At 46.0% G+C, this 25,922-nt stretch overlaps 1 protein-coding gene across 16 annotated transcripts in view; it reads left to right on the top strand.

Annotated features, from left to right (window-relative positions):
* TCF4 (transcription factor 4) overlaps nucleotides 1-25,922 on the top strand; it is a 329,034-nt gene that overhangs the window by 109,027 nt on the left and 194,085 nt on the right. For 11 of the 16 annotated variants that reach the window (XM_083155221.1, XM_083155213.1, XM_083155220.1 and 8 more), the window contains 2 exons: nucleotides 510-569; nucleotides 8,872-8,968. In XM_083155221.1, coding sequence (XP_083011347.1) covers nucleotides 510-569; nucleotides 8,872-8,968 — 157 coding nt within the window. The remainder of the gene's footprint in view (nucleotides 1-509; nucleotides 570-8,871; nucleotides 8,969-25,922) is intronic. The other 5 variants (XM_083155222.1, XM_083155224.1, XM_083155216.1 and 2 more) reach the window with 1 other exon arrangement.

The following is a 25,922-nucleotide window of genomic DNA, read 5'->3' as shown; positions in this document are numbered from 1 at the left end:
CTTCATTCCTTCCACCTCTGTTTGTGTTGCATGTATCTGTCATCTGCTGACGAGCTTGCGTCGTCCTTGTCGGTAACCTTCCCTTCTCCCTCCTGCCCAGTCTCCCGATAACGTTCCCCTGTCCTCTATCTTGTCCATCCTTCCACTCCCAGCCAGAACAAATGAATCTGCTCCCAAGGATGCCCTTAAAAGAGAAATTCACAGAGTTCGGCAGTTAAACATTACGGCACAACAGGGGAACGTCGCTCAGCCACGTTATTTACACCAGCAGAACCTTACAGGCTGACATTCTGCGAGGTCCGCAGGGTTCTGTGTGTAAATAATGCAGCGCTCCCCGTGGCCTGCCGTACTACAATATGCTCAGGGAAGACATGTGGCAGGGAACGGTGACCCAGCCGCTCTGTAGTGCAGCCGGTAGATTAGCTTGGCGGTGCATTTATACTGTTTAATATTGCATCAAACGAAAGGTGTTTGCAATACTAACGAGACTTCTTATTTCTGCCCTTCAGAAACTGTCATGCAGCGTGCAGGCCAGCGTTCATAGCCACCCACCCCGGAGGTGGCTGCATGTATGTTACCCCGCTTCTCTTTTATTGCATTGTGTGCGAGAGAGTAGTGCATGGACGCCTCTTACTAATTGCTGCTATTTGAAATGACTCACTAATTGCCAATGTCTCACAGCGTGTCTGTTCTGTGTGTGCGTGTCTGTGTTACTTTAACGCAGGGGTTCTCAAAATCGGTCCTCGGGACCCCTCACGGTTTCCAGGTCACCCGACAGGTGCGTTCATTGCTCATTGACACATTTCAAAAGGTCCACAGGTGGAGATAATTATTTCACATGCGATTCTGGGGGAGATTCTCTAAACTAAGCATCCCTCGCCTGGTTACCGAAAAAAGCCTATGGGCTTCTAACGCGACACCCCCCCCCCCCCCCCGCAGCCTCGCACCGCTCTGCCCTGACTCCCCCCCCCCCCCCCCTCACCTGCTGTGCTGCCCAGACCTGTGACCTCCTCCTCCTTGCACTATGATCCTGTTCTGGGTGCAGGGAGGAGGAGCGCCCAGCGCAGCAGCGCCGGGTAAGGGAGGGAGGGGAGAGCCGCCGGGTCCCTATGGGACCCGCTGACTCTCACCGCAAAGGACAGCTCTTAACGCAAGAGCTATCCTTTGCCATAATTATCGCATATGTTAGAGCATATGCGATAATTATGTATGAGGTAGCCGGCGATAAGGGGCGGTAAGGGGGCGCGGATGTTAGAGCATCCCCACCTCTGTGAGGAGACCTGGAAAACATGCACTGTGTGTACTGAGGACCGAGTTTGAGAACCTGTGCTTTAATGCCATCACTATACAACCTTAAAGATTAAAGTCATTTTCTAATAGTGAAACTGTCAGGGGGATGTCTATGAGGAACTGAGATGCGTCTTTTGCAGTCTAACAAAAGCAGATCTGGCTTTTTCCACCACATTATGTATTTAATTTTATTATTGCCCACACATAAGATTTTTAGAGTGATTGCTTAGTCACATGACTTCTCCTTTTATTTATATATATATATATATATATATATATATATATATATATATATATATATATATATTTATATATATATTATTTTTTTTATTGAAGCAATGCATAAAGATATTCAATATACATTTCTTGTGCAGCGTGCCCTATGCCTTCTCCTTAAACAGGACCTGGGCCCAAGAGGACTTGAATCCATCAGACACTGGTAGACACTGCAGGAATACCTGTAGCGTGACTAATATGCTAATAAGCCCAAATAATATGTTAATGACTCAGCTGAGAATGTTGTGTCATTGACAGCTCCAACCACCCAACTGTGCTGTAACTCTGCAGTCTCGGAACTCCTTGAAGGCGCAGAGGTAGAGACATGAGAGTTGATGCTAAACTGAAAGTAAAGCTGGCCATACATCTACAGATCGATTGTCAGGTCTGGCTGGTTGAAACAAAAACCTGGTAATGGATGAGAGTAAATGACAGTTGACCATTTGCTTTGAAATGCTGGAAAACTGCCAAAAACTGTCACTCATCCATTACCAGGTTTTTGTTCCAACCAGCCAGATCTGACAATCGATCTGTAGATGTATGGGCAACTTAAGTAGATTTGCGGGGCGTATCTTGCAAGCATTCATGCGGAACGTCCTTTAGAACCAAGGGCCTGATTCAGGTTCACTCGCAAAGCACATTTGGTTTGCTAGTGGACAAAACCATGCTGCACTGCAGGTGGGGCAGATGTAACATGTGCAGAGAGAGTTAGATTTGGGTGTGGTTTGTCATTTCTCCCATCTGACCCACTTTTCATGGGAACGACCCTTTTTTGGGGGGACATGCCCGCATCCTGCCTGGGGCCAGCAGTGTCCTGTCCCATCCCGTCCCACCCCTTTTACCCATGAATAGAAGCTATGCGCAAAGCGTCTATTCCTGCAGCCACAGGGGCTGGGGGCATAGGCAGCAACTCAGAGCTGCTGGGCATGCCCCCACAGTGTCGAAAAGGAGGCGTGGCTTCGCAACAGCAACACATGTACAGGCAACACCCTTCCTGTTGGGACTCGCTTCCCAAAATTTTGTTGCGTGCCTACGATGCGTATACGGTCTCTCCTTCAAGGCATCAATTGTTGGGAGGTTTGTTAAACAATATCTATATTGCAGTGTAAAAATAAAGCAGCCAGTATTTATCTAATTCACTCTGCACATGTTACATCTGCCCCACCTGCAGTGCAGCATTGTTTTGTCAATTATTAAACCAAATGTGCTTTGCAAGTGAACCTGCATCATCCCCCATATGCAACTGTGGTAGATGCAAGTCTTCACATAGGGCTGAGTAGGTGTAACAGGGCTGTAACAGGCAAGTTGGCGTCACGAAGAGGAAAGGCCAACAGACGTGCAGGTTATGCCGAGTGTAGGTCTTGTGCACCAGTTTGGGCTGTTGAACGTGCACATTGCTAATTATGGCGGCATTGCTAGCACGCAGTCCAAATGAAGGTATGCGTATAACAGTGCATTTCGTTCTCTACGCCACGCAATGTGACAACGCCCGTTTCGCCATTGACTCTGCAATAACACCAGGGTTCGCCCGTTTTTACCACCTGAGAAATCACCTTTTTTATTTTCTCACAACTTTCTATTGATAACGGAATTACTATTTACACATGTACAGTACAATGGATCCATTAGCCACAGGGGACTGGGCCTGAACCTGATCAAGGGCCTATTGTGGGACATGGGGCCAGTGTTGTGTGGGCGTGGCCAATGCTGTGGGTGTGGCCTGTTTCATGTGGGCATGTGCCACCTGCATTATCAGCCCCAATCTCTCCCTAATTATGTAAACATTTTAAAAAATGTTTCATTCAAAATTGAAATGTAACATTTATGATGTATGGCTGACCCGCTGGTCATAATGCTGTAATGATGATGGGCCTGAAGCCCCATCCGCCCTGTTAATAATGTGACTCTGTGCCACTGACCACTTGATGTGTGACTTCCAAGAAATGTATACAGATTTGTCCTTTTGTATCCGGACATGCGGATAATTCCATAGGCAGCCTTACATGTAAAGTGGGGTAATTCACAGCGATCCAATAACTGTGTGCAATGCATCGCAGCTGGTGATTATTACATGAGATTACCCCATAGTAACCCTGTAATCATCCAGATTCTGCAGAGAATTCAAAAGTGAAAACAAATGATCTAAAAATATAAATAAAAATTTCCAGTTAAAAAAAAAACAACTTTTAACCACAGAGAAGATTTATGGTAGAACCCCCCCCCCCCCCCCCCAAATACTCCTTCCCCCACGATTCTCTCTTTTGAAACCCCACAACTTGGTGGCCGTACCATGGCCTGGCCAGCTGCTGCTGTTGGCAGAATAGTCTCATACCCACTAGCAATGTGACTTTGCCAGTGTGTATCTGGCCTAAGGTATTGGGGGCAATGAGGCAGGAAAATGTAACCAATAATGAATACTGCCCACTTGAGCAAATTGAGTCTCGTTGGTAAATCCAAAGGGGATTGTTACTGTGACCCATCTGCCATCTTCTCCCAGTGTGTTTCCTTCTTTTTGTGGCATGATTTCAGGCACAAGTCCCATTGTACAGTAAGTATTGGGATATGTGTAGAAGTGACCACTGAGTATTGCAGTAGTTGATGATATGAACTTACCGACTTCTCTGCGGCTCTCCGTTAACCGTAGAGAGTGCGGCAACATTGTAACTACATTGTATATGATTAATAGTTGCTCTTGTTGCCTGTTGTAGTGTTCCGCAAGGTAGTACATGTTTGGGACTATAGCTCCTAATAGAAAGATGCATGATGGCACTATTAGTGCAACCTCTGCTGGCTATCCACATAGGAGCCGATTCAGACCCCTGCCCTGCCCCAAATCAGTTGATGGTTACTCACCACCGAATGATTTTTCCTCTGTTCGCAGCCAAAAGTAAACCAGGACTTAGTTCTCAGCTGATCGGTCTTTTGTGAATTGGGGGCAGGTGCTGAGGTCATGTGACATCATCCGCCTGCCCGAGCAGGCAGGGGCATGTCTGCGCTCGCTGGGGTCCGTCCAGCGTTTGTATGTGCGCCCCCGACATTTTTTGTGGGCACGCCCATGAAACACAGAGTGCCCAGAGGCAGCAAGTGCCCTGGCGAATGAAAATTTCACCGGAGGCGCTCGTTGCAGGGGTCTGCACATTTGCGCCTATGCCCATGCACAGTCCCCCAACATCTGAGATTTGGATCGAACGCGCTGCTCAATGAGCAGGTCTGAATCGGACCATTCATTTCACCAAATAGCTCGGCCACGTGAAGACAATCTAGTGATTGTGTGTATGTATGCCGTGTACTTATGTGTGTTGTGTATGTAAGGCATTATACATGTATTCATCCCATGTATGTGTACTTAACAGAATGTATTTCCTTGCATGTATGCGTGTGCCACAGTTACACATGGTAAGACGTACACAATGTGTTGTTACCTGCCAGCCCTGACCGTGTGTGTGTGTGCCACAGTTACACATCATAGTAAGATGTACACAATGTATTATTACATGCCAGCCATGACTGTGTGTGTGTGTGTGTGTGTGCGCCACAGTTACACATGGTAAGATGTACACAATGTGTTGTTACCTGCCAGCCCTGACCGTGTGTATGCGTGTGCCACTTACACATCATGGGAAGACGTACACAATGTGTTGTTACCTGCCAGCCCTGACCGTGTGTATACGTGTGCCACAGTTACACATCGTAGTAAAACATACACATTGTGTTGTTACCTGCCAGCCCTGACCGTGTGTGTGTGTGCCACAGTTACACATCGTAGTATGACGTACACAATGTATTATTACATGCCAGCCATGACTGTGTGTGTGTGTGTGTGCGCCACAGTTACACATGGTAAGATGTACACAATGTGTTGTTACCTGCCAGCCCTGACCGTGTGTGTGCGTGTGCCAGTTACACATCATGGGAAGACGTACACAATGTGTTGTTACCTGCCAGCCCTGACCGTGTGTATACGTGTGCCACAGTTACACATCGTAGTAAAACATACACATTGGGCGAAATGTAATAGGGTGTGATTTGTTAGACATGTGCGATTTTTGGTCAAAAACGGCAAAAATCGCACATTTTCCGAAAATCGCACATTTAATAGGTTGAAAATCGCGGTAAAAAATCGCACTTTTTACCGCGAAATCGCACTTTTCTAAGTGCGATTTTTAGTCACATTTCAATTCGCATCCAGATGTTTTCCCATTATAAAGTATACAACTCGCAAATGTAATAGGGTGCGATTTTTGGTCAATGTTACCAAAAATCGCAAAAAAAATAGACCAGGTTCTGACAGGCGATTTTGACAGAACCATGCACAGATCATTGAGATCTGTGCATGGTTCTGTTAATAAAAATGTGTAAAAGTGTTTTTATAAAAAAAAAATGGCGTGGGGTCCCCCCTCCTAAGCATAACCAGCCCCGGGCTCATTGAGCCGGACCTGGTTCCAAAAATACGGGGGAACAAAAAGCATAGGGGTCCCCCGTATTTCTGAAACCAGCCCCGGACTCTTGGACCGGTCCTGGTTCCAAAAATACGGGGGACAAAAAATCTGGGGGTCCCCCGTATTTTGAAACCAGCACCGGGCTCCAACAGCCCGCGGTGTCATGCCACAGCCGGGGGACACTTTTTATACAAGGTCCCCCGGCCAAAACATGAGCACCGTGGCTGGTCAGCCTTGGACGGGGTACCTGGAGGAGTGGGGACCCCCCCAATAAAGGGGTCCCCCCCCCCCAGGCTTCACCCGTCCAGGGCTGAAGCCCGGGGCTGTCACCGGCGTCCGTGGCCAGTGGACGCCGGCCTGATAGGGTTAAATTCATCATACATATCATTACATTGCTTTTTACCGGCGAACTACAAGTGCCAGCAGACCTCCCCCGCATGCTGGGACTTGGAGAACCACAAGTCCCAGCATGCAGGGCATTAATGGGCCCGCTGGGACTTGTAGTCCACCTGTAAAAAGAATGTTTATAAAAAACACACACACAGAGAAGTACAAGTTTATTACACACACACACCTCAATTTTACACAGCGTTACTTACCATTCCTGGATCCAGCGCTGGTCTGGCTGCTTTACAGCCGGCTCCCCCCGAACTGACAGGCAGCGGGGAGAAGCGGCTGTCTCCGTCGCTTCTAACAGCCTCTGTAGCGCTGTCCGAGTGCTACAGAGGCTGAGAGCGTGATTGGCTGAGCTACAGTATGCGTCTCCATGGAGACGCATAGCTCAGCCAATCACGCTCTCAGCCTCTGTAGCACTCGGACAGCGCTACAGAGGCTGTTAGAAGCGACGGAGACAGCCGCTTCTCCCCGCTGCCTGTCAGTTCGGGGGGAGCCGGCTGTAAAGCAGCCAGACCAGCGCTGGATCCAGGAATGGTAAGTAACGCTGTGTAAAATTGAGGTGTGTGTGTGTAATAAACTTGTACTTCTCTGTGTGTGTGTTTTTTATAAACATTCTTTTTACAGGTGGACTACAAGTCCCAGCGGGCCCATTAATGCCCTGCATGCTGGGACTTGTGGTTCTCCAAGTCCCAGCATGCGGGGGAGGTCTGCTGGCACTTGTAGTTCGCCGGTAAAAAGCAATGTAATGATATGTATGATGAATTTAACCCTATCAGGCCGGCGTCCACTGGCCACGGACGCCGGTGACAGTCCCGGGCTTCAGCCCTGGACGGGTGAAGCCTGGGGGGGGGGGACCCCTTTATTGGGGGGGTCCCCACTCCTCCAGGTACCCCGTCCAAGGCTGACCAGCCACGGTGCTCATGTTTTGGCCGGGGGACCTTGTATAAAAAGTGTCCCCCGGCTGTGGCATGACACCGCGGGCTGTTGGAGCCCGGTGCTGGTTTCAAAATACGGGGGACCCCCAGATTTTTTGTCCCCCGTATTTTTGGAACCAGGACCGGTCCAAGAGTCCGGGGCTGGTTTCAGAAATACGGGGGACCCCTATGCTTTTTGTTCCCCCGTATTTTTGGAACCAGGTCCGGCTCAATGAGCCCGGGGCTGGTTATGCTTAGGAGGGGGGACCCCACGCCGTTTTTTTTTTTACTTTTTTTTTTTTTTGCACAAAAGCGCATTTATAAAAATGCGCACATTTTCATGACTGAAAATGCGCACATTTTCATGACTAAAAATCGCGGCAAATCGCGGCAAATCGCATTTTTTTGCCGCTAATTCGCATCTCATTACATATGCGAATTCGCGGCAAAAAACGCGATTTTTAAAGGTGCGATTTGGTGCGATTTTTTTTTAGTCTAAAAAATCGCACCCTATTACATTTCGCCCATTGTGTTGTTACCTGCCGGCCCTGACCGTGTGTGTGCGTGTGCCACAGTTACACATAGTAGTAAGATGTACACAATGTGTTGTTACCTGCCAGCCCTGACCGTGTGTGTGCGTGTGCCAGTTACACATCATGGGAAGACGTACACAATGTGTTGTTACCTGCCAGCCCTGACCGTGTGTATGCGTGTGCCAGTTACACATCATGGGAAGACGTAAACAATGTGTTGTTACCTGCCAGCCCTCCCCGTGTTTATACGTGTGCCACAGTTACACATCGTAGTAAAACATACACAATGTGTTGTTACCTGCCAGCCCTGACCGTGTGTGTGCGTGTGCCACAGTTACACATCATAGTAAGATGTACACAATGTATTACCTGCCAGCCCTGACCGCGTGTGTGTGCGTGTGCCACAGTTACACATAGTAGTAAGATGTACACAATGTGTTGTTACCTGACAGCCCTGACCGTGTGTATGCGTGTGCCAGTTACACATCGTAGTAAGATGTACACAATGTGTTGTTACCTGCGGGCCCTGACCGTGTGTGTGTGTGTGCCACAGTTACACATCGTAGTATGACGTACACAATGTATTATTACATGCCAGCCCTGACTGTGTGTGTGTGCGCGTGTGCCAGTTACACATCGTAGTAAGAGGTACATAATGTGTTATTACCTGCCAGCCCTGACCGTGTGTATGCGTGTGCCACAGTTACACATCGTAGTAAGACGTACACAATGTGTTGTTACCTGCCAGCCCTGACTGTGTGTGTGTGTGTGTGCGTGTGACAGTTACACATCATGGGAAGATGTACACAATGTGTTGTTACCTGCCTGCCCTGACTGTGTGCGTGTGTGTGTGACAGTTTCACATCATGGGAAGATGTACACAATGTGTTGTTACCTGCCAGCCCTGACTGTGTGTGTGTGTGTGTGTGTGTGTGTGCGTGTGACAGTTACACATCATGGGAAGATGTACACAATGTGTTGTTACCTGCCAGCCCTGACCACAACCATTTCTTTGTCCAATAGAACTATGGAGAAGGATCTCACTATGAGCACATGAGCAGCAGAGACCTGTCGTCACATGACAATCTTTCACCGCCATTTGTCAATTCAAGAATGCAAAGTAAGTTACAGAACTTTATCTCTCTCTCTCCGCTGTCATAACCGGTAGTGTCGCACCAGCAGTTTGGTGAGCGATCAGATGTTGTCCTATCCAGAAGTCTTCGTAATGCAATATACTGATGTGGATATGTGACCTGGTTCTGTTACGCTCTGGTTTTGTATCCAATCATTGGAGCTTGTTCTTGGTTTGTGTGTGTGTGTGTGTGGGGGGGGGCTTTCAATTTAACCCTTTGATTGCCAACGTTGCTGTTAGAGGTGTGCAAAATATCCACTAAAAATTACAGCAGCGTTTTCACTCAAAGGGTTAAATAAAAAATTGTTTTAGGTCCAGGCATGCGCAACCTCCAGCTGTTGTGAAACTACGAGTCCCATCATGCCTTGCCATAGTTTTGCTATAACGGAATGCTAAAACTATTGCAAGGCATGCTGGGACGTGTAGTTGCACAATAGCTGGAGGGTCACGCTTGGACACAGCTGGTTTAGTTGGCTATTATTCTTGGTGTAGCCCATAACATTAATATATGAAGTAGCATTGCCATACTTTGTAGTATAACATTCAACGGGGTTGGAGAACTACAGATTCCAGCACGACTGATCTGCAGCGGTTCTGGCTAGCTACTTACAGAGTCTCATTGAATTAGAACTGAATAGGGAACCGGGCCAGTGGCTCCTTTCTGCAGCACGGTGTCAATCATACAATGTGCCAATAATTATGTGACGATTATGTATAGAACTCGAGAAATGCTAATAGAGTGTGTGCGCTATAGCCAGTGTATTGTTGCGTGTATACGCACAGATGTGAAATTATGTTCGCTTGTATGTATTTATAAAAGAAAATGAATAATTTAATAGTACGTCCCACTTGTTTGCCGTGTGTATATATTTTATACCTCTGTATATCCTGAGAATGAAGCAATAGTTATTTGGTAAATAGCATAGGGTCTGCTGGGAATTATGCATAGAATTTGGAGTATGGAATATTGATTTGTAGGAATTGTGCGTATAGAGACACTTTTTTTTTTTACAGTTCTAGGATGGAAGGATCGTTCCACCACGACAAAACAATTCTATGGTTTTAGGATAAACCAATTTTGACAGAATATTCTGATCTAGTTAAAAGTCCATCAAAATGACAGGTTCTGCAATGTACTTTCACTTTGAGCTGTGACTTTCACTGTGAGCTGTGACTCTCCACCCCACCCTAGGGTGACCAACTTTCCAAAGGGTCAACCCGGGACAGGGGGTCGCGGGCTCGACAACCCCCCCACCCCCCCATACTGTATAATGCGATTTCTATTCCCAATCCCAGCCAGGCCTAGCCAGTAGCCCTATACTAAGGGCCTTAGTGACTAAAGCCCTTAGTATACGGCTACTGGCTAGGCCTGACTGGGATTGGGAATCCCATTATATAGTATATAATGGGATTTCCATTCCCAATCCCAGGCCTTGCCCTATACTAATGGTCAGACTCCTGACCAGTGCAAAAACTTTCAGCATAGCCTATTAGCCAGTATAATAGGGGGTAGGCCCGGCCGGGAATGGGAGGGATAGATGACAAAGAATATAGAACAGAACTTTTAATGATTTATCTCGACCCGGCCGCACACAGGCAGGGGCAGGGTGGCACACTCAGCAGCTCGCACACCGTCCGTCGCAGAGCAGAGACTGACTGACAGTCTCAGCAGAGCCTCGCAGGCTCCAGCCTCCAGCAGCCGTCGGGTCACGGCCTTCAGTCACGCCAGGCCAGGGGCTCACCAGCAAAGGCAGCAGCAGGTCAGTAACGCGGCGCCGTGCTCCCAGTAATGCTGCCTGATGGTGACCGGCTGCACCCGCCCTGGCTGGCAGTCAGTGGCTGCACAGCATTACTTGGAGAGTGGGAGGGGACGCGGTCACGCGGCGGCCGAACTAACCAATAATGGGGAGGCAGCGGCGCACACCGTGTAACAGCTTCCCCTCCCACACTCCAAGTCTAATGCTGTGCGGCCGGATAGAGCAGTGAGCTGCCCATCACGTCACTAAGTAACAACACCAACAATTTTATTTATTTAAAACGGGACTTTCCGCGTCCCGGGATGGGTGTGCCCGGGACGCGGGATTTATGAGGTTAAAATCAGGACTGTCCCGGGCAAACCGGGACGGTTGGTCACTCTACCCCACCCCCAGTCCCTATCTGCTCCTACCTGCAATCTCTGTCGTCACAGCACCCTCTCTCAATATCCAGTAAGTTTGAAACAGATCAGTGTCCCTGCAAAAATAGCTTTCACATTCGGTTATGCCAATTTTTTTAGCACACAAAGGAGTCATTTTGTCCATCAATTGTCCTCTAGTGGTCACTGGCGGTACTTCACCTCATAGGGGCGAGGAGTAGTTAGCCATACATATATAACGGAACCACCTTTTTTCCTGTAGAACTGGTTTGATTTCTCTCTAGATGTATTTTTTCAATTATAGTAATTATCTGCATGTGTCTGTACTGGGTGTAATTCTGTTGTGCCGTCCACGGGGAGAGCCACTCACTGCTCCAGCCAGAACCTGGGCCATTCCTGTTGACCCCTGTCAGTGGCGCCCACGCAGCACGCGTTTCATTCAGCGGTTTTACCTTCATCGTTCATCTATACACAAATACAATCTAAGCTGCGGATAGGGGTAGGTGATACAGCGCAGCGCATCGCGCCTAAATATACAGCCATTATTTGTAATTAGCTAAATCAGGGCTGTTAAGTTGCAAGGTGTTAATGAGGTCTTGCAAAATGTAAAGTGATAATGTAACCAGAGTGCGATTCACACTACTGCTCGGAAGTTCTAGGTAACCCCCATTTTTCCAGGGTGTATTGAAATTGAAGTAATTAATATCCAGTGGATAACCTGAACTGATAAATGTGACCCATAACTGCTGGAGGTTTAAAGTGACAGTATTTGTAGCTCTCGGCGTTATTAATAAAGGTGTTTTTAAAGTTGTTCAGCAGCAATGAAAAAGAGACTTGACCGTCTATGTAGCACCAGAACTGGGCCACTGATGACCAGGACCATCGTAACGTATGGGAACATTGGGCATAGCCCAGGACCCTATAGTTCTAGGGGGCTACAAATAGGGGCAGGTGGTGATCACACAATGGGCCAGATGTACTAAACTTCAAAAGTGATAAAATGGAGAGTGATAAACAGTCAGCCAATCAGCTCCTGCCTGACATTTTTCAAACGCAGTCTGTGGCATGGAAGGTAGGAGTTGATTGGCTGGCTGTTTATCACTCTCCATTTTATCACTTTTGAAGCTTAGTACATCTGGCCCAATGAGAGTGGCGAGTCGGTATTCTTCACCTGCCTGCAGCTGTCAGCTTGCTGATTGGTGGCTGTCTGGAGCTATCCACCAATCAGGGTACTGACACCTGTTCACTTTATGGTAGCATTTGGAGACGAGATGCGGTCATCTATTAGAATGAATTTAGGTCTACAGTCATTAGGTCGACCCCACTAGGTCAACTGGCAGGAAGGTCGACCTGACTTAAGGTCGACATGGGCCAAGGTCGACATGACTTAAGGTCGAATTTGCATACATGTCGACATGAGGAAGGTCGACTGGTCATAAGGTCGACATGGGGTTTTTCACTGTTTTTTGAGCCGACATGTGCCGACAGGCGGTATTTCATGCCCTACCATCCACTAGGGCGTGGAGGAGGTTATTAAAGCTGTGCCGAGCGAAGCGAGCCACCGTGCCCGAAGCATTGCGAGCGAAGCGATGCGAGGGTCCGATTCTCATTGCCAACTGTGTCCATGTCAACTGTGTCGACATTCGGATCAAAAAACAGTGAAAAACCCATGTCGACCTTATGACCAGTCGACCTTCCTCATGTCGACCTTTATGCAAATTCGACCTTAAGTCATGTCGACCTTGGCCCATGTCGACCTTAAGTCAGGTCGACCTTCCTGCCAGTCAACCTAGTGGGGTCGACCTAATGACTGTAGACCTTGGTGGTACGCCCGTCCTCCCCACGTCACGTATGTTCGCACGGCTGTGAATGGATGTTTAACATAAATCGCAATCAGGACCTTTGTTTGACCCTGTTTACCCTTTGACCCTGTAGACCTATTGCATGCCGACCTTTTGGGGCATTCTATCTAGACACTGTCTATCTAATAATCCGCACCTGTAGGGATACCGCGCCGTGCATTCTAAATGTTTGATTTCGTTTTTGTTTTTTCTATTCCTTTGGCCGCAAAGATTGCATGGTATAAATGCCAGACGTAGCAGTTCATTAAACCATTTTATTATATAACTTTAGGCATTCGATGTGAAATGGGCATCTCCCTGCCAACGTACTGTATGAGGTCACGGAATTAGGTGTATGAAATGTAATATCCTGCAAATGGGCCGTAGGGAATATATTATATTATTCACCATGGGTCTATCTATTACTAATATAAATAGTGCGAGATTTACCACAATTTTATCAGTAAAAATTCTTGACATAGACTTGGAGAAGAGAAAGTTAAAATTAGAGCATACCTCCCAGCTTTTCGCAAGGGAACATCCCGTTTTTTTTTGGGACGTTGGGCCTGAGGGGCTGGGGACACGGCCAGTAGCTCTCAGAGATGCTCACAGTGGCGAAAATAGGGGCGTGGCCTGTAGGGATTGGTCACGCCCCTTTGCCGCTAGGCCATGCTCCCAATATTCCGGGCACATGCCTTTGGCGCGCAAAGGAGCCCAATGTTGGGAGGTATGTTAGAGATTAGCAGAGTTTTCAAAACCTTATTTCATCAGAATTCCGGAGCTAAAGCCGAATTTCACAAATCCGTAAGACAGGCTCAGACTGCTACTCCTTACACCCTAATCACTGTACATGTCACTATTCTGTAGTGACTACACCGTCTGATGAGGAGGGTTTCCGTCACAGAAAGGCCCAGCTCTCAATTCACTTATTTTGAGGAATGGAAACAATTTCAAAATAAATATATACATATATTTACAAGATGGAGAGGAAAAACAAATATTAAAAAAAAAGTCTATCTGATGATATTAAAAAGCAAAAAAAGAAAATAAACTCCATATGGCGTCTTTTGAGAGCCCCATAGCAACATGTGTAAGGGCCCCACATACTGTCTAAAGGAAAAATAGCTAACATAGAAAACCTAGAACAGACGAGGAAGCCAGGCCCCCCTTCAGCTGCGAGCCCCATAGCAGCTGCACCCACTGCACCTGTGACCGTTACGCCCTTGCACAGCGCCATACATAGGAGTAAAGCAAAAAAAATAAAAAATTTATTTGTACATAACTTTTAGTACACAATTATAGTGTTTAATCAACATAAATACATTGAGAATACAAATACCCATTTCAGATCGCACCTAATCACCGGGTTCATGCTGGTTTGTTGCCGGTTCGACCCGGTAATTGGTAAATCTGAAATGGGTTACCGGTCAAGCAAACCGGTAGAAACACGGCATTACGAAAATGTTGCTTTCATGTGCCCTGGGCTATTTTTGCTGCCACCTCCTCGACTTCCCACCGTCTCCATGACTGATGCGCCCTCTGTGCTCGCCATGCTGGTTATTGACACAACCGGGGTTTTATTTCAGCCTACAATTACACCCTGCACTTGTTCGTCTAGTCGTCACCGGCCTGTAATTCACTCAATAAGTATATAGCTGAACTCTGTGGTTATGCAAATGAACCCGATCACGTTTATTACACCGGCACAAACCGACGTCGTTTGAATTGGATGTGCACCTTCGTTTATTGTGAATATAATGGTTCGGGGGTTCAAGCTTTTTATGTTGCTGTTCTAAAAAAAATGTTATTGAAGGAATTTAGTTTCGTTACACTTTTTTTTTTCTGTTGTAATTGATAGCCTTTTTGGAAGTGCGGTAAATTACAGTATTCAGTGGCGGCATTCTTCAGTCTGATGCAGAGCCTTTCTTTCCTTTACAAAAGGGTTATTTTTCCACTCTATCCTCAAGTATAAAAGTACAGTTCATGCAAATTGTATTCTCGACGGCAGATCTGAATAACCCCTTCTCTCCTTCGTGTAATTGGCTGTCGTCTCTAAACCTGTGGATTCGGCGCTCCGTCGCAGTTCTACGCGGGAACGTTCTGCTGCTGGGCCTGCAAATGTAATTAATTAAGCCTTGCGGTAATATACTGTAGATCCAAATCCTGCGCTCATGATTAGAATGTAATAGATAAAATAATGGATGTATTTACTATACATTAATTTTATTCGCACTAGCTGTTTCCTTCCTCGCCAGCTGCAACCTTACACGGTGGCGCTTCTCTGTCTGCTATCAATCTGAAAACCATGAGCGAATGGAATCTGCAACCTCCTAAACAACAGACATGTTGGGGTTAAGTTACTAAAATGAGAGTTCTATTTCAGATGGGATGTTGCTATTTCAGATCGGCAACCAATCAGAATCTACTACTTGTTTATTTAGGACTAGATAGAATCTCATTGGTTGCCTATAGCAACATCCCGTCTCAAATAGAACTTTAATTTTAGTCAATTATCTCCGTTGTGTTCAAATCAGGGGATTCACCCGCATGCGGCAGATAGACTAAGAGACCTTGGGGAGTGATAAAATGGAGAGAGATAAAATACCAGCCAATTAGCTCCTGTTATTATTTTTTAAACATTCCCTGTAACACGGCAGTGATTGGCTAGTACTTTATCTCTCTTCGCTCTCACTTCGGGGCGAGATGTACTAAGCCGGGAAAAGTGACAACATGGAGAGTGATAAACCACCATCCAATCAGCTGCTAACTGTAATTTTTTCAAATAAAGCCTGCATCATGGGAGTTAGGAGTCGATTGGCTGGTGGTTTATCACTCTCCAAGCCTAAGTGCGTCATCCCCATAGGATCATGGCCTGTGATGCCAGTTAAAGTTTTGTTCTATATCAGTGCCCTTTTGATTGAGCAAATAACTCTGGTACAGGGGCAAGGGTGAGAAAATACAAGTCTCTACAACAGGCATTCCCAACCACGGTCCTCAAGGCACACCAACAGTGCAGGTTTTAGTGATATCCAGGCTTCAGCACAGATGGTTTAATCAGAATCCCTCAGGTACTAATTAAGTCACCTGTGCTCAAGCTTGGATATCTATAAAACCTGCACTGTTGGTGTGCCTTGAGGACCATGGTTGGGAATGCCTGGTCTACTATGTAAGGATCTATTTAATAATGCGCTGTGGTCTGTCCCGCCTTCATCATGTGCAGTAGAACCCGGGTGTCGCGCGCATTAGCTGCCCCGCTGTGGGGGACAGAATGGGGATTATGACGCGTGGCCAAGAGCCTGGTATTGGCCAAAATATGAAGTTGCTGATGTAAAAGCCCCTTGACCCGGTCACGGGAAATGTCCAATATGCTAGAAACAGGCCTGGCCACACTGTGTCTCTCCAGCAGTTGTGAAACTACATTTGCTATTAGGGAATGCTAAAATGGTGGCAATGCATGCTGGGATGTGTAGTTTCACAACAGCTGAAGAGCCACATGTTTGCCAGGCCTGTGCAAGTATACGTCGTTATGTAGCAAGTGCTTGCCATTGTTAGTCCTTACAAAGTTGTTATCCAGTGGTTGGGAAGAAAGAAGATATGTTCGACATTCCCCCCAGGTGCTTGTCTGCACCCCCATGAGCAACAGCCACTCCCCCTTATAATGGGGGTGTGGCCCAGGGGGGGAGCATGACATTGGAGTAATTGATTCCAAGTTCTGACCCCTCATTGCTGATGCACTCTAATTTCTGGCAACAGAGGACATTTCCAGGGGCGAAGAACCATTCGTGTGCCAATTTGGTATAATTTCCAAAAAGTCTAAATATGTATGTACTGTATAGGTAATGCTCATACCATTTTCCCTCTGGTCAATGTATAAACTCAGTATCTCAGTTTCCCGTCTGTCCCCGAGAATAGTATCATCTATCACTCCTGTTTTATTATAAACTACCGGAGATAACCAGGAAGAAATAAAGTATCCCACAGGACATCGCATGGCACATCTCCGCCAGGAGCACAGATAAAGGACGGACATTTGATCTCTTCGCCTCGTTCTACTTATTTCAGCTCGTAAATTACGAAATCCTTGTACAATGGTTCCGGTTGTAAGGAATGCAGATAAGCTGCAAGGCGCTGTGGGTATAGCAAATCTTACAATAACGGCATCTAAGGATGCGTCGGATTCAAGTCTTTCATAAAAAGAAAGTGTTCCATCTTCATAGGTATACCAGTATTTTGGATGCATCGTTCAGTTGCTTGCTAGCTATTGTTCCCAGCGTTGCAGGGTTTTTCCATTTCTATTTCCCTGTATTAATTTCTTCCTTTCATCTTCCTCTCTCCCCCTCTTCCTCCCATTTCTATTTCACTCTCCTCTTCCCATCTCTCTCCACTTCCTCCGTTCTCTATTTATCCCATCATCCCCTCTTCCTCCTTGTTCTATCTAGCTCCCCCTGTTCCTCCCATCTGTCTCCCCAATATCCTAGTCTTGCTCCTGCTCCCGCCCTTCCTTCTCTTATCTCCATCCATCCTTCCATCCTTTTCTCCTTCCTTTCTTTTTCTCCTTCCGTCCTTTTCTCCTTCCTTCCTACCTTCCTTCCATCCTTTTATTGTACATTTCTTATTTTTCTCATTCATTCCTTCCTTCCTTTTTCTCCTTTCTTTCTTTCATCCTTCCTTTTCTCCTTTCTTTTCTCCTTCCTTCCTTTTGTCCTTTCTTCCTACCTTTTCTCCTTCCTTCCTTGTCGTCTTCCTTCTCTCCCTGAGCTTTAAAGGCCCTCATCCACTAGGGGGTGGTATTGCATGTGATACCCCACCAACTCATCCGATGGCTCCTAGGGGGCAGGATTGCAAACGATCCATTGTCTCTGGGAGTCGCACCACTGCTTAGGGGCCCATTTATCAAATAATATTTTTGGTAATTTCTCCTGAAAACACCAGTTTTGGAGAATTGAGGCAAGATGCGTCAAGCTTCAAAAAGTGATAAAAAGGAGAGTGATAAACAACCAGCCAGTCAGCCCCTAACTGCCATGTCATACCCCTTTCACACTGCAAATGCCAGGTCGCACCCAGGAGTAACCCTCCGTTTGCCATATTTTAGCTACCCACAGTGACCCAGCAATAAGCCAGGTCGCTGACGTCTGACAGAGGAGGAGCAGAGCGGGGGCGCATCATTGGGGGTGATGCTGTCTCCAAGTGCTGCCTCCTCCATAGTTTGAACGGGACCCGTATATCCATTCACTCTGCACAGCAGCCAACAAATCCATGTTCAGCCCTGGTTGTGACCACGGTTGAAATGCCGGGTTGCTTGATCCAGGACTTTTGTCAGTGGTGCTTTAACACCGCAGATCAACCCAGGTCGACATGGCAATAACCAGTGTTGCTTTGGCGATCTGAATGACGGTTTACAGGCTGGGTTTAGAAAGTGGCAGTTGGGAGCTGATTGGCTGGCTCTCCACTTTATCACTTTTTGAAGCTTGATACATCTATTAAGTAGGGAGGTGCACCTGCCACTTTTCGGGTTTTGGGTTCTGATTACCTTGAGGTTTTCGATTCTAATGAGTTTTGGCAAAACACCTCCTAAGTGTTTTGTGTTTGGATTTTTTGGGTTTTGGGTTCTGATTTTTTTTTTTTTTTTGTTCCTACGCTATATTAACCTCAATAACATTCATTTCCACTCATTTCCAGTCTATTCTGAACACCTCACACCTCACAATATTGTTTTTAGGGCAAAAGGTTGCACCGAGGCAGTATTAGGCAGTGAGCCCCAGACCACACAGGTAGATACGGCAGTATTAGGCAGTGAGCCCCAGACCACACAGGTAGATACGGCAGTATTAGGAAGTGAGCCCCAGACCAGACGGTAGATACGGCAGTATTAGGCAGTGAGCCCCAGACCAGACAGGTAGAGATACGCCAGTATTAGGCAGTGAGCCCCAGACCAGACGGTAGATATGGCAGTACTAGGCACCAGACAGGTTGATGAGACAGTACTAGGCACTATGAGACAGGTAGATACGTCAGCAATACTAGTATTGTGCACCAGCAGAATTTAGTAATTAATTTTATTATTAGATACTGCTTGGCAGTGGCACTCAGTGGCACACGTCAGTGCACAAGCAGCATGGAATTATTTTTTACAGTCCCACACAGCACAAGTATTATTTTTTAATTAAATTAGATATAGCAGCCTAGTATGTACTAGGTAGGTACACTAGGTAGGCAGTGGCAACAGTGGACTGAGTAACTAAATAATACTGGCAGATTCAGTGCAGACAGCACAAGTGGACTATATATATATAATATTATTAATTAATTAATTATTAATATATAATATAATATTACAGCACAGCACCAGAGGTAGGCCCCAGCACAGAGGAGATAGTAGTACTACAGGTACACAGTTAGACTGTCCTCCTTGCTAGGGAGAGCCCACCCTAAGCAGAGAGGAGAACAGAGTACACAGCAGCACTGAGGGAGACAGCCCCAGCGAATAAAATAATTACAGCACAGCACACCAGAGGTAGACCGCACAGAGGAGACAGTAGTATTACAAGTACACAGTAAGACTACACAGCAGCACTGAGAGACAGCCCCAGAAAGCCTCGCGAAATCCGGCGCCGTGAGATGACGTTCTGACCACGCGTACGGACCCGAGTCAGGCGGGAATCTCCGAGCGCTGCTCGGAACCGGGCTCGGAATGATGACGTCCGTGGGGGCTCGGATCTCCGGAATCCGAGTCTGCACATCTCTACTATTAAGTATCCCTTAAAGGTATGTAGGAGGGACCACTGCAAATATCTCTAATACCTGCGGCGATACCTCCTTTCCCTCTAGACTGTGTTGATATTTGTGACAAAAACCGTGAAAATGCATGTCGACCTTTTGACCTGTCGACATTTTGACTGTCGACCTTTTGACTCGACCTTATTCTTGTTCCGACCCTGTCGACCTGACCCATGTTGACCTATTTCAGGTGTTGACCTATGACCTGTCGACCTTCAGTAATCGACCCAATGCATGTTGACCCAATGACCTATTCCCCTGCTATGGGTCAGGAAATGAACTATGGCACTATAACAACTGCTGCATATAGGTGCATCTCCAGAAGCATTGGAACAGTGGCCACTTTAAAATGGGGCCCACAAATTTCTGGCTACACCCTGCATCCGTCATCTCCAACCTGGATGTTTCCTCCAGTATCTCCCAGAGGTGACATTGAAGATCCCACATGCCACGGAAGTATTCTAAGGTGCTCTGTGTATGAATGAATCAGATCGAGAATCATGAAATGATCTTCTAAACTTCTGAGATCAGTAACTTCATAACAGAGAGCTAATGGCTTATTTGGAATCAATGTGCCTAGACGGTCCTCTCAGTGCACAACAAGGTGCAAGACCTCCGCTCTTGGTATAGACACTTTGCTTACAAGAAGTGTGTCTTGGTGAGCGGAGAAGTGGAAATCTTTAAAGAATTACATGTACAGGTCACATGGATCCATACTTGCCAACCGTTCAATTCTCCTATTCAGGAAAAGCCCAGTAACGAGAAGCAGGTGGGTGGTGATAGAGGCGGGGCTAGAACAGTTGCATCATTAGTAACCCCTGGCAACGAGCATGTAACCCCTGGCAATGAGAGAGAAACCTTTGCCAACGAGCTTGTAGATAAAAAAAAAATCCATTCACTCTGCACAGCAGCCAACAAATCCATGTTCAGCCCTGGTTGTGACCACGGTTGAAATGCCGGGTTGCTTGATCCAGGACTTTTGTCAGTGGTACTTTAGTGGTGTATTGGGGGGGCACCAGAAACTTTTTTTAAGCTTCTCCATTGCCAAAGACCACCCATAAAGTTACTGTCCTCTCTTCCCCCTTTATCTTTTTTTCTCTGCAATCTTTCAAAAATGAAATCCTACTTTCGGTCTGCTCTGCGGAACTAGGCACGACCCATAGCCCACCCTGTTCCCATTCCTTCCCACTGACCCCTGCAAACTGCTATTCCTCTGCGATCTCTGCCACCTTGCTCCCAATCCATGCCACTTCTATTGGTGCACACCAAATATAACTTGCCCTGCCTAAATGATGTCCGTACAGCATACTAAGAAAATGTGACTTTCTTTTTGGTGCAGCACGTAACAGGTTAATGGGCAGGGAACTGAACCAGCAGTGCTGTCTAGCTCTGTCCTAGCACCCCATTATTATCCCGCAAGGTATGGGATTTACCTGTTGTGCGCCCTGTCACACAAGAAGTGACGTCTCTGTAATTATATGGGAATGAGGAAGGGTTTGTGTTGCAACTCTCTTCTGATCACCACTTCGGAATGAACCCAACTGTACAAATTTTAGGTTGAGGAATCCAAAGCCGGCTTCTGCTGATAATACTGACGGCGTCTTTGTTCCGCAAGTGCTCGCTACATATTTACAGATGCAAATATGGGGATTGTATTCCCTCAACGGTAATAAAGGAACGTAGGTGACTCCTAAAGCCGGCCCGTTATCTACACACCACTATACAATGGAGCGCTATGTGAACCGTGAACGTACAGTATAACCAGCATATGGTTCACTTGCTCTGCTTTACAGCGGTGTCATCTCTTGTAAATCACCTTCTTACCTTCTCCGTGAAGCTATCCTTATTCCGAGCTATGAATATTAATGAGAATGTGAGAGCCTGTGAACGTGCAATGTCCTGGCAGGAACATGATCCTTCTGCACCTGGAGAAATCCCTGTGACATCATCAGCCTGGAGAAAGGCGGTCAGCTGTCGGCACATTGGCTCAGAATGGTCACATGAGATTCATGTCACATGATCCTGAGCTCACGCCCATGATCTAATTTAAACAATATTATACCATCCAATTATGTAGGCCATAATATATATAAAATATAATATGCTGTTAAACCTGCACTCTCGACTAGTGCTCGACAATGGAATTGGGTCCCATATTATATTTTATTCTACCGAGGCAGAGAAGACTCCATTCGTCAGATATTTTTTTACTTTTTCTTATATTTATTGGAAACCTCTCTATTTTATGCCTTCCTGATAACATGTCGACTCACTAGGGGGAAATTTACTAAAGCTTCTAAAATGTAATAAAGGGGATGTTGCTCATAGCCAGGGGTTAAAGTGAGGGGGAACGGGGTGGAACTGAGTTCCACCACCTCTAATGGTAGGGGGAACGGAGTTCCACCTCTACCACAGTCCTGAAAAGTAATTCCAACAGAAAAGCCTGTCCCAGCGGCTTCTTTTTCTGGTACGACGTATGTAATGTAAAGTTAAGATGAACAACTGTGGACTTTATGTGTATAAGGGGCATCACTGTGTGGTTTTATATGAATCAAGGGCACAGCATGTTGTGTAATGTGTATATGACTGTTCTACCATGTGTTGTGGCACCAATATCCCTTTATATGTGGTATGGCACAAATTCCCTGGCACTGGTCTAGGCTCTGCCTAATAGGGGGGGGGGGGGGACATTGTTAGGGGAACAGCGTTCCACCACCTCTTTAAGCCCTGCTCATTCCTGAAGACGATTAATAAAATCGAAACGTTGAACTGAACTTTGATGATCTGGGAGTTTCTTTAAATCCCTAAACTACATAAGACCGGGAGTGCCACCCTACAACCAAAAATATCCATACCTTCGGAGAGGCATCGGGCGCATCAGTAACTTTCACCACAGTCGGAACATTGGATGCCGAGTACTTGAAAGAAAATATATATATATAGCCTTCAAACTTTCAAGCTTTCCCTGAAAACTCACCTCTTCAGGCAAGCCTATCATGTTTAAGTACCACAAGCATAACCCTCTGAGGCACTTATGTACTTTATAGCTTCCCTTCTGGACTTGTAACTTGGTGGGACTGCTATGCTATTACTGGTGCCTGTCCTTGTGTTATATATATATATATATATATATATATATATATATATATATATATATATATCTTGCAGCTGGGCCCTCTAACCCCCAAGTCTGTCTGTTGTTACCCAGTTTGTTTTATCACTGTTTACTATTGTAAAGCGCAACGGAATCTGCTGCGCTATATAAGAAACTGTAAATAAATAAATATAAGGTACTTATGTATTATCTGGACTCCCATGTTAAATGCACCCCATTCATACCCCTACTATCCAACTACGCATGGAGTTGATTTTATATAGTGTGGCGAGCGCAGCGAGCCACCGTGCCCGAAGCGTGGTGAGCGCAGCGCGCCCCGCGAGGGGACGCGGTCTCATAAGAAAAACGGGAGTCCAGATATTACATAAGTACCAAATATAACAAATTGTGTGTCAATAGTACCTTGAGTCTTTTATTGAAGCTGTACTGTTAAAGTGAGATGTATCCAAACTAAAAGTTCAGTTTACATAGGAAATAACAAAACACAATAGTGGAGTCTTTCAAGTAAGATATACTGTAGATCCTTTTGAACTGGATGGTGGATTTAATAAGATTAAATCTGTCTTTATGAATAGGTGTTATAACTTCTATATGTTACAAGCCACGTGCAGTAATATAGCAATGATGTTTCAAACTTTGCTGATGTCTGTTGCTTTGTTTGACTTGGTTCTGTCACAGCACTAACCCTGTATCCATGGTGCGGTCATTTTAAGATCAAACAGTCTAATTTAAAGGACATTGCCGGTGCACTAAAGAGATAAAACCAGCAGATTTTAGATTAACAGCAAATCTAAAACCCACCTAATTCTCCCTGAACTTTCACTGGAGTAACTATGAATGGCTGTGCCCCATAGCGAGGGTTTTTTTTTCCAGGTGTAACTTCGAAAGTTTATCTTTATTTTACTGTGCATTGTTCATCCCCTCCTCCTCTGACAGAGGAGACATTTTCAGTGCATTAGAGGCTCTTCAAACTAGAGAACCCAAGCCTGGATACATACCCAATGTTCCTCCCCTCCTCCTCTGACAGAGGAGACCTTTTCAGTGCATTAGAGGCTCTTCAAACTAGAGAACCCAAGCCTGGTCTGCATTTCCAATGTTCATCCCCTCCTCCTCTGACAGAGGAGACCCTTTCAGTGCATTAGAGGCTCTTCAAACTAGAGAACCTAAGCCTGGATACATACCCAATGTTCCTCCCCTCCTCCTCTGACAGAGGAGACATTTTCAGTGCACAGACACTCTTCAAACTAGAGAACCCAGGAATGGTCTGCATACCCAATGTTCCTCCCCTCCTCCTCTGATAGAGGAGACATTTTCAGTGCACAGACCTTCTTCAAACTAGAGAACCCAAGCCTGGCTACATACCCAATGTTCTTCCTCTCCTACTCTGACAGAGGAGACTTTTTCAATGCACAAGAATATCTCCAAACTAGAGAACCGAAGACTGGTCTTCATACCCAATGTTCCTCCCCTCCTCTGACAGAGGAGACCTTTTCAGTGCTCTATCCCCTCTTCAAACTAAAGAACCTCAGCCTGGCCTGTATACCAATGTTCCTGCTCTCCTGCTCTGGAGGAAACATTTTTGGTGCTCTAGACCCATTCCGAACTAGAGAACCTAAGCCTGGGTGTATGTTTGTATATGTTGTAATGGGGGTGGCACTTGAGAAATTATTTTGGCTCCCAATGAAATAAATTGCCTATCCCTGATCTAGACCATATTTGCACTTTTTTCACATAGCACACTGCCAGCTTCTATAGCTGTCAATGCCCTCTCCACATGCCCATTCACAGAGGTCTCATTGCCTCTTTCACATAGATCTCATTGTCCTTGCATGGTCCTTCCTTTGCCCAGACCTCTTTCTACCCCTGCTACAGGCCTCACTATGTCCTCTCTGTAGTTCTAATTCTGTTCTCCACAGTCCTCTCCGCAGTCCACTTTCTGCCCTCTCCTCAATTCTCACTCTGCTCTCTCTGCAGTCCTCTCCATAGTCCTCTCTCTGGCCCCTATTCACTGCATGCCACCAGCACGGCCCCTCTGCAGATGGAGGTCACGCCATGTGGGTGTCAGCTGCTCTTGTTGGATTGAGAGCAGCCAACTGTGGTTCCAATGCAGTGTACATGGTATTTGACCGCTGGTCTAGACCATTGCTGTCAAAGTTTTTACCAATGATGATGTGTGTTTTTTATGGAGGCACATCTGCAAGATTAGATACATAGCTAAATAAACAGCCAAAAAAGCCATAGAGAAATCATAAATGATAATGAGAATGTTTATAAAGTTTCCCTGGCCATAATTTAGACATTAGGATATTGCATTGCAGTAAAGATATCAATGTTACTGTCATCCACTAAACAGGATAACTTCAGTCCATAAAAATATAATTGCATGCCCCCTGAATACTCTGATCTTAAAACTTACACACTTATTGCCACTCCCCAATCCATTAATAATTCCGCCAAAGCAATGTTTTCCATATCTCCTTACAGAATCACAAGTGAATTAATTAGCTCCACCTGTGGATCTTTTAAAATGTGTCAGTGAGTAACGAGTGCACCTGTGCAGCAGCTAGGTTGTCTGGAAAATGTGAACTGTTGGTAGCTCTCGTACTGGAGTTGGCTACCACTGTACTAGAGTCTCCCAGAATGGGGCATTAGTTACAGGTACATACACTTTACTGCAGAGTATCCTGGGTGTCATACTTGCCTACTTCCCTAATCTGCCCTCCAAGAGACCGTAAAGGGGGTGGTCCAAGTAAGAGGATCAGGGGCATTGTTCTGAGTTGCATCATTGCAGCCCAGGTCCATCGTGGAATATGGTAAAGCAGTGACGTGTTTGCACACTCACATGCACACTTCCCCGGAGATGTGATGGGATGCTCAAGGGGAGTCCACTCTTTCAGGAGATTGTAACTGTGGGGAGAGTAGGCAACTATGCAGAGTGTATTTTGTATATTTTAAGCGAGACAGTAAAATGGTATAATTTTTTTCTCATGACTGATGACCGTTTTATTAACTTGGCAGTAGAATTTTTTTAGATAGCGATGTTCATCTGTCAGTAACACCACAGAGTAGACTACA

This window comes from Crinia signifera, chromosome 1 (genome assembly GCF_055691185.1).
Source record: "Crinia signifera chromosome 1, ASM5569118v1, whole genome shotgun sequence".
NCBI classification, from domain to species: Eukaryota; Metazoa; Chordata; class Amphibia; order Anura; family Myobatrachidae; genus Crinia; species Crinia signifera.
The sequence above is the reverse complement of the archived record's forward strand: the minus strand, read 5'-3'. Positions and strand labels throughout refer to the sequence as shown.